The sequence below is a fragment of the Barbus barbus genome, assembly GCF_936440315.1.
Source record: "Barbus barbus genome assembly, chromosome: 7".
NCBI classification, from domain to species: Eukaryota; Metazoa; Chordata; class Actinopteri; order Cypriniformes; family Cyprinidae; genus Barbus; species Barbus barbus.
This window is the reverse complement of record NC_136735.1, coordinates 8453039-8463419: the sequence shown is the minus strand read 5'-3', so window position 1 is coordinate 8463419 and position 10381 is coordinate 8453039. Positions and strand designations below refer to the sequence as shown.

At 35.0% G+C, this 10381-nt stretch overlaps 1 protein-coding gene across 1 annotated transcript; it reads left to right on the top strand.

Moving 5' to 3' along the window:
* Positions 1 to 1106: 1106 nt before the first annotated feature.
* On the top strand, positions 1107 to 6389 carry LOC306872176 (neuronal vesicle trafficking-associated protein 1-like; the record flags this gene model as incomplete). Its single annotated transcript, XM_079420623.1, has 4 exons — positions 1107 to 1235; positions 2482 to 2598; positions 2739 to 2852; positions 4923 to 6389. The coding sequence occupies 4 exons, from the start codon at positions 1107 to 1109 to the stop codon at positions 5091 to 5093; spliced, it is 531 nt and encodes a 176-aa protein (XP_079276749.1). The 3' UTR covers positions 5094 to 6389.
* Between the last annotated feature and the right edge of the window lie 3992 nt (positions 6390 to 10381).

Here is a 10381-nt window from a genome sequence, read left to right as displayed (position 1 = left end):
ATGTTCATATGTATCATATGAACATTTTCATCTTTATCTATAATTATTTATATCTAACAATATATTTTGACAAAGCATTTCTTTTCTTTTTTTCAAAATAAACTCAAAAATAATTTAAAATAAATAACTGAAATTAAGGAATATCTAATCAGTCAAGCTTCTATTGGCCAATACTGACAATCTCAAAATGGCTTAATGTGGGCTGACGTGTCTGTCTATCACTAGTGATTGTTGTGTTTATGTGTTTTGTATTCTGTAGAGGGCTCTTTAATAGCTTATTAGGATGGAGAAATATAATGAGAGAGAGCGGTAACCTATCAGATGTTTTCCTTGGTCGGCTAATGAGTAAGACATGAGACAGTGTGTGTGCTGGTGAATTAGTACGCACAGACGTGAGTGTGTGTACACCCACACTGAGTCATAATGACATGGAGAAAGATTCGCAGTAACTGAGTAACAACATCACAGAGCTCCAACATCAGACCCCTCAGAGACAGACTTAATGGAGAGATATTTACTGACTAACTTGTGCTAAATTGAAAACATTAACCAACAACAGATGCAGTATTGTCAGAGATACAAATCTTCTCAGGTGAATGATGGCATAGAAGGATATCTCGCTTGGATATATATACTGTATGTATGTATCTGTGTGTATGTATGTATGTGTATGTTTTTATTAGACTCCTATGTGTGGGTTCAGTAATTTAACTAATAATTTGACTAATAAAGTAATTTCAGTAATAATGGCAATGAATAGGTTCTTTTCATTGGAGCCTGACAAAAATGCTCATTTTAGAAGAAAATTTCAGATGGCACTTCGTATATGTATACGTATATTATATAAAATTATATTGCATAAATATAAACCCATTTGACACATCCTACTGAGAAAAAACACAGCGAAAGGAAACCAGGTCCAAAAGTCTGTAATTGAACATAAAACAATGAACCATAAAAGACTACCTGTTATAACACAAATTGCTAAGTAATGAAAAGTAAGACACTTACCGAAAGGAAAATGTATAAGTGTTCGGTTGAATATATTGAGTTCATTTGCATTTTTTGCTGGATATAAGACCTAATCATTCATGCTTGCTTCAGATATGGTGAAATTAGGCAGTAACCTGGTGGACAAGATGGAGAGACAGCCGTCGGTGGAGGACGGTTTTGACAACATCCCCCTCATCACTCCACTGGAGGTCGGCCAGTTACAGCAGCCTTTCCCTGATAAGGTAATTACCATTCATGCATTAGAGAGCAGGACCCACACATAGCGCCATATTAAAGACAGCAGCGCACCTCTGTTACTCATTACTCTGCATAGAACTTCATTAAGGGGAAGAATGTCATAGGAGACCGGAGGTGGACCAGCAGACATCCACTACCACTGATACCATCAAAGACATGGTAGAAACCACCCCGATAGATCCCAGCGGATTGCCTGGCATGAAAGAAAGAATTCATGTGACACCATCGAGATTCGTTGTCACTGAATATGATACAGTTTGTCACTGAAAGACTTTGCAAACCATCTGATCTTGCAAATGCACACAAGCTCATGTCAGGACTCTCACAGGTGGCTTGTATCTATTCTTAGCTCTGTAGGAGGCAAGTGCAACGGGTGGAAACACACAGCAAAGTTTGAATTGAACTTTGCAGTGACTCATCTAAAAGTTGACAAATGATATAGTAGTAGGAGCTCACTCTCTGCATTTTTAATGTGCTGAAGTAACATCCTGTGTATCCTACACTGTTTGAAAAACCTGCCTCTACCTAAATTTTTCCAAAACATACCTATACACACAATTCACTGCAGTTTCCAGCGGAAATGACTATTTTTATTTGTTTTCATGCTAATTATGATTACAGTGGCAGAGTATTAATTAATAAAGACTCATTATTCTGCATCTCTTTGCACAACACTGTTATGACCTCAAGAAACAACCAAGTGTATGATTTGTAAACTAGAAAAATCCATTTTGGTGTTTACATCATATTACCAGCTCCATAAGTATGGCTCTTCTGAAATAGTAAACTTGCTCGGTAGCGCACCTGGTACAGTGTTGCACTTTCACCGAGGAGCTAAAGTGTCAAGGTTGCTTCAGCAAATGCGTTTTATCTTCAATCAGAGCACATAAGCCTTGGTTGGGACGTAATGTTGACTCTACTTTGGCTGTCCAAATAATTCTTAAAAAGACTCGTCGTTGTGTGTCAGTCAGTGCTGCGCAAGCTGGTAGACCATCTTGGACTAACAACAATCCACCTTAACATAGGCAAGATGTTCTTTGGAACATAACGTCTTCGTCTTATCAAGCAGTTAGAAACTTTTGAAAACACAGCTACTTGCTTCAGCTGATTTTCCATTTTCCTAACTCTGAAAGCAGCGAGCCCATTCTTGTGGTTTCTGCCCAGCCCCCTCTCATCTTGTTCTTTGTTTGGACTATTTTAATAGTTCATTCTTTTTCTGTGACTCGTTAGGTGATTGTGAAAACCACAGCAGAGTATCAGCTGAAGGAGAAGAAGAGGAAGCTGTATGTGCCGAGCATCAAGAAGCTAAACATAAACCTTTATGATGAGATGTCAGAGAAGCTCAAGGTAAAAAAAAAAAAAAAAGACAAGGACAGATTGCCCAGCCTACTTAGATCTTGCATTTGTCTCTCTGTTAGTGAAGGAAATGTGAGTATAAATAAAAAATGGAAGGCGTAAATACATGTGTGAATGTCTGTGTTTTCCAGCTGACTGGGTTGATTATTATCACCTTGGCGTTCCTGGCATGTCTGCTGCTGTTGGTCATGTATAAAGCACTGTGGTACGATCAGCTCGGCTGCCCTGAGGGCTTCGTTCTCCAGGTATCCAGTATAGCACAAACACACCATCCTGAGAATATTTCTGGGCTACTGTGCAAACCATTTTTGGTCTGAAATATAGATGACAGATCACACTTGTGTAAACGAATGTCTTCACTTGTGGCTTTAGTGAAACCGGTAGGACATCTGAACATGATTTTCACCTCAAAACACATCTTACTTTCTTTCACGGTGAATTAATCATCTGAGAATGGTGGTATATAGCTACCAGGTGAATAATAATTCATACAGCAGCTTGTGCATTAGTAGTTGGATTTTTAAGTTAAGCAAGTGACACCAAGTGACTCTTTATGCATGAGTCATTAAATCATTCATTCAACCTGTTTGTTCATAATTGCTGATTCATCCAGGAACAAAACAAGTTACTCCATGTGTATGTGAGACTTGTCTGACATATACATACATTTGAAGGAACAAAACAAGTGACTTTAATTCATATTGTGTTGAATTTAATTGAAATTTAATTCAATACATTTCAGTTGAGTTTTCCTTGTGCTTCATGTGAGGAACTTTATTTGTTTGATGCATAAAGATACTGTTTTAAGTTACCCACATATGAAAGTATATTTCTGTTAGGATAAGCAGCAGGGCAGCTTACTAGGTTTTGGAGCAGAGCAATTAAGTATTAACTGCATCTTTTGTTCATGTGATATTCGTTTAAATTTACTTTGTTTGCAGCTCAGCAAAGATTAGCTGAAGATCTTCAGTCTGCGGACAGCATCTGAAGCGGTGCATTAGCTTTAGTGGAGTGTGAGAATGTCTTTAATTAGTCTTAACCATGACTAAACTGTGATTAAGGCCTGCAGGGGCTTCCACCTCACCCCCTTTGATGCAGATACCACTGCCATAATTAGCATGCCACACTAATGTAGCGTTGCTAACTTGAAGAGCGGGAAAATTGCCTCTTGTTAAGATGGAATGAGGTTTATGGAAGCTTTGGCATGTTGACGTCTCTTGATTGACGCCTTTTTGTTTTTGTGGGATGAGTAAAGTGTCACTTCAATCATCTAAGCATCTGTTTTACAAATTGGAAATATAATCTTTCATAGTTTGCATTCCTGAGAAATAGTTTATTACTGCTTACACTATGTAGTCAGTTTTGGATCATTTGAGATTAAGAATTTTGGTATTTTCAGACATATAGCTACAGGTTCTGTAAGTTTTAATTTTTAAAATTAATTTTGTGTTTAGGTAACTTTCCAGATAAGTATATACTAAGATGTTCCTTTAACTAGAACTAGTTCTTTCTACTTTTTGCTTAACTTAACGTGTCTATTCCGTGCATAATATTATGTAGATGATAAATTTATTGTTTGGAGTTTTTTTCAGTATTGTATAAGATGATTAGGTTTATGACATGCTCTGTTAGGAATAACATATTCCCATAGCTATCTTAATTTTGTGGCAGAATATAGTATGTATGTTTTGCACAGTATGCAAATTTTCTATATGAAATCCCATATAATCTGCTATTTGCTCGAATGAGAATTTTGCACCAGAGCACATTCCATATTCATTGCATATTGATGTATATAATTAATATTATCTTTTATTTTTATTTTTTTCTTTCTTCATTTAATTTACACTAATGGAAACAAAAAATTTAACATTTTTGTTTCTGAGATGATAATTGGCCACTCTTTGAATTGCATGCAACATAATGAGACTTCAACAAAAAAAGTGCATGCTATTTTTTTTTGCTTTTTATATATATATATATATCTTTTTTGTTGATGTTTGTAGACCATATGCTAAGCTTCACATGTCATCTCAACACATTTATAAAAGACAGTGATAGAATATCATTGTCCACTTCCAAAATATCGATTTCCCCAAATTATGCATGTACGTAAACAGAAGTGGCAGGATTGTTGTTTCCGAGGCAGTTATCAGCGGTTTGGCCGCTCTACCGATGCTATATCAACAAGAATGCAGATCTCCATGACATTCACCTTTATGTTTGATTTATTACAGAACCTGCCTGACCTTCTCCATTCTAGTTAATGTATTCCTATATAACCTTTATTTGCAAACGTCTACTTTCTAATCTAGCAGAGACACTGCACCCCGTCGGCTCTGGAGATGTACTACCCTGAGCAGAACTCCAGGGGCAGCTTGTACACCGCCATGACCCACCTCAACCAGGCCAAAAAGAACATCCCAGAGCTGTCTCCTCCTTGGCTGCCTGTCATGAAGGACGAGGTGAACCACTCTGAGAAATAAGGGGCGAGAAGGAGTCACTGTATTTTCACTTTAAAGGGTTTATAAGGATGGAATTCAGATAATGTTGATGGTCAAGTCAATCGGAAGGCGTTTGTGTGTATTTTGTGTTTAAAATGGGAATTTGGTGCGAATAACTATTTAGATTAACTGTGACACACACAAATGTCTTTGAAGTGAAGGTTTCTAGATTTTTACTTTGTCGACCTTCTGCAATACAAATGCTTTCAGAAATCTACTCGCGATGCTCCATACCCGTTAAGAAGAAATCTAGACTCTGAAGCTCATCCTTACACGTTTTGAATGTCACCATGCCACTTTTGGATGGCACATCTCACTGTGGCATTGTAGATTTAGTCGTGCTGCTTGCAAAATTTGTTAGGCGTTAGTTCTCGCTTATTGTTTCATTTGAAGTCATTTAGCTTAGTGTAATGAAGTGTGTGTTGGCTGTGAATTGTGTTCTAATGAACTGCAATGCAACTGAGAAACGAGTGCATTGGCAAGAAAAGGCATTCCAAAAACTCTTAAATCACCTCTAACTACTGATTGCTGTCTTAAAGCAACATGTCTTTGATTTAAAAGAGAGAAGCGATTATTACTTTTTTTTTTTTGTACATTTACTAAATGAGAAAATCAGTTTTTTGATCGTAAGGACGGAATGATTGGTGCAAAAAGTACATTTTATACACATTTGCATGCTTAAAAACCATACCATATCCTAGATTTGAAATTAAAGATGTGAAAACCAAGTCACTTGAATGTAAACCGGTAAACTATTCTTAGGTATTGGAACAATAATTTTTGTGTTTGTTTGTGTGCTGAAATACACCCGAAGCACCAGCAGCCATTTAAATGTTTATTAATGTTGTAGATTCTTTAAAAAGTTTAAGAATGTGATAACACCTCATGAAGGTGAGTGACCTTTGAATTGTTTTTGTTCATTTATCACTTCTACAGCAAATCAGTCCCAGCTGAATGTATAAACTTCCAAAAGCAGATTGAAACATGTTTCCCATTTCTGTTACTGGTTTGTTTATTTATTGTGCTTTATATTTGTCTATTGTGATTTTGTATTTTTTTTATTTTTTTTTTACAATTGGAAATGTAAAGTTCTAATATGTATTTATTTATGTATTTCTCTCTTATTTATTTGACTGGTGCTGGAAGGATGAATTGAATTTCTTGTATGGTGCAGCGGGTGAAATCATAAAGCCTGCAGTATTAGTCATTTCTGTGTGTGTGACAAACATTCATTCATCCTCAATGGATAATAACAGAATAAAGGTTTCAGTATTCACCAGCGTGGTGTTCTGTCATTGCACAGGAGTTTCTACAAATGCACTTGGTCTGCATATAATGTGCATATAAAAAGATTTCAGAGCTTGATTTTGTAACAGTGCAAACAGCTATAAATTTATAAACACATAATTTATTATTTGTATTGTTAGTATTATTTAACAGTGGAGGTAATGATGATAGCAATAATTATAATGATTATTATAAAACCTAAATTAATTACAAAGGATTGAATAAAAACGTATTTACACTGGATTATATAATAATAGCAATAATAAATTGTTGATATAAGTTAATTAAAAATGATTGAATAAAAATGTAGTTAAATTGATAAAATTTAAAAAATAATAATAGTGGCAATAATAATAATGATAATTATTATAGATCATAAATTCATTAAAAAGGATTGGGTTATTGAAAAGCGTGGAGTTAAATTGTATTAAAAATTATATGAAAGAGAAAAACAATATGTCAGATGTTAAATTGATTAAGCATGCTACATTTGTGACATTTTAGTCTAAATATAAATGTGGCTTACATTCAAATAAGATTTAATCTATATGTAAACTTTTAAAAAAATGTTCAAAAGTCATTTTAAATTTTAATAGATTGTATTTTACATAACCTAAATATTTGTGCGTGCGTGCGTACACAGGATTTCACACCATGTTCCTTCTAGTCCTCTGTGTAATTAACATTTTCATTCCTTGCGTTGTACTGTATGTCGTGCAGGCGCTGAACCTAATAAAGTGTTAAAAAGTAATTATTAGAGAATAGCATAGTCAGCTCACAGCAGGTGTTGCCAGGAGAAAGGGCGTTCATTTGAATGAGGGTGTAAAGTGGTTGTGGGTCATGCCCTGTTTGAGGAGTGTGTGTGTGTGTCTCAGTAGGATCTCCTGAATACTGGCGCCAGCAGAGAATGCTTTTCATTACAGATACCTCTGTCTCTCTCTCTCTCACACACACACACACTGTATCTCTTTTACTCACAAACACACACTTACAGATTAAATGAGGTGTCAAAATACTCAACTCAGACTGACAGCCGACCCAGTGGACTGTCAAAACTAATGTTCTGCTGAATCCTGCACAGATATCTCACAATGCAAACAAGGACAAACCCACTCATTCTTTATTATCACTACTTTTACAATAATAGTAAAATGATGAAAACTATGAAATGCCAGAAAGTACATTTTGGAAAATCTAAGTTTATTCTTAAATTCCATTGCTTTAAATTTGCATCGCATTGCTTATATAGTGAGGTTTACACTATGTGAAGTCTACTGTATGTTGCATTCTGGAATAATCTTACAGAATTATTTCACTGAATGGAAAGAATGACTTGCTTATATTTGATTTGACTGTTCCTCATTACTATAACATAACTGTGGACTCATATGTTTCACAGCTCAGAAAGATTCTCACTTTTTTTTCAAAAGATTGTATACAGTGCCACCTTCAGGTCACTTTACTAAGGCCTTCAGCCACTTGATATGGCACTGTATTAGTGGACATGTTTGTGTTTTGTATTTTTGGGATTTGTGCTGTGTGATCATGTTTTGACCATGACAGCTTTTTCAGTTACGTTCTTTTTTTTTTTTTTCTCACCCCAATATTTAATTTTTTTTTTATTTTAGGATCAGTCCTCTTTTTCATTTTGTGTTTGGTTTGTTTTTGTTGGCAGTTTCTTCAATTAACTTGATGTCATTGTATTAGCTGACATGTTTTTGTTTTGTTTTGCTTGTGATTTTTTGATTTTGACATGGCTGTTTCTTGAATTAAGTCATTTTTTCTCACCCCGATATATTTTTTCTTGTTTGAAGAACAGTTCTCCTTTTCATTTTCTGTATTGTGCTTGTTTTCTGATTTGGTTTTGGTTTTGTTTTGACCATGACAGTGTCTTAAATGAACTTGATGTGGTACTTTATGAGCAGACATTCAATGTTTTTGTTTTGTATTTGTATTTGTAAAGTTTCAAAGTAAGTTTTTTTGTTGTTTTAAGTCCCCTTTTTATTTCTTAGATTTATGCTTAATGCAATAAACAAAGTGCATGGGCTAATAAAAATCAACTTAATTCTAGATATACTCTCTGAAAACGTCTATATATTTAGAAAACGTTTCTGCACATAAATTCTGCAAAGGCAGTAGTCGCATATATTAATCATGTGGTTTTGAAAGAGTTATTAAAATGAACCAAATACATTAGTTTTAATTTACAACACAACTGTGTATAAATGCACCCGTCCTGTGTGTAGCGTCTATGACTTAGTGAGGCTGTAAAACCACTTTAAATTGAGAAGTGTTGACAGCCTCTGGTTTTTCGTTGACTTTCTGCTTCTATAAATGTTCAAACTGCGTAAAAAGTGTGTTCTCATTTTAGCACTATGACAGGGAGTTTATTGCTGTAACACAAGAACCTCCTGACCCTTACAGGCCAAGAAAAAAACTCTTTCATACGTCATTTACTTACCTAGTCCTCTGCGTTTGATCATTTGCCCTTCAAGTAAAGGCCGTATTGCAGTCATAAAGGGATCAATGAGAAATCAAGTGACTTACAACTGTCAAAGCATAATAACAGCTGGCAGGCCTGCCGTGACACTGGGCAAGCGCCAGTCTACAGTGTGTGTTTTTGTTGAATGTAGGATCTGTTTTGAATGACTGTCTGAATGAATGTCTTTAGCTGCTTAAGGGCAGCATTTATTCGTTTAGGAATGGCTTGGCGTGGAATCATTTTCCAAACTCTGCAGTTTGCAGCAATTTACGCTTCAATGAGGGAGAAACCCACAGAAACAAATATTTGAGTGTGCTCTGTAATGAAATGGCTATATTTTTACGGATTAAATTGAGTATAAGCCCGTTTAAACAAAGCCTACACAGGCAACAATTTAGGATCCTTATATTAAACATCAGACTAGGACTGTCCTAAGGCCAGGAATAAAGAGCAAGTATGCAGTAATTGTGTCAGCCGTCGAACCTGCGGTCAATGATTTCTGTTTGATCTTTAGTTTGTGATGCTTATATTCAACAGAATCCATTTGTGATGGTTTTATTTAGTATAATGAATGTAGAAAAAGGGAGAGACGGCATGAGTAGCCTTATAGTTTATTATTTATTTGTTTATTTCCTGGTGATTTCTTTTGTTAAATAATGATTTGAATTAACTTAAACCAGTTAATGTCCTTAATTGTAGTGTCACCCAGAATCACTGGAGCCATAACGTCATTTTCTTCTTAAAAAATGCAGAATTCAAAGGCAAAATTAGAGGGTAAAAAATGTTAATGACTTGCAAATGGGTATTTTTCAGGACTTCACATCCACTTATACAACCTGTCCCCAATCTCTAATCCAAATTTATAGCAATTACACACGTGGAGCAAATTCTTAAACAAGTAAATTAGAGGCAGTCTGAAGTCCGGGAATCATGTGTAGTTACCGCATTCACTCTTTTTACATTGTGAGTAATAGATGCCAATTTACAGTCTCACAGACAGAGGAAGTTGTTGTTGTATCAAAGTCTTAATTGCATGAACATGAACCATGTGTCTCACAGACAGAATAATGATATGAACAATACTGTGTAAGTGATATAACTCAGAAGACGTTTATGGTACAAGTGACCATTTTCATTTGACGACATTGATTTTGCTTTTTTTTTTTTTAAAGAAAGCCAGTCAGAGTGAAAGCAGCACACTGCTGTGCAGACATTATAAAATTATGGTAACTTTGAGAAAGATATAGCATACTCAATGTATTTGTTTGTATATAATACAGTGTGTTTTTGTTTAGTTTTTTTGGTATATTTCTGACTTTTTGTTTTTATTATTAACCATTTCGTTATTGGCCAGAAAAATACTGTTTGTTTAAAACACTATACCATTCAAAAGTTCCTCCAAGGATGCATATTTGCTGAGAAATACAGTAAAACCTTGATTCAGCTTTACAATCAAAAGAATAAATAACATTTTAAAAATCTTAAAATAAATAACTCATTT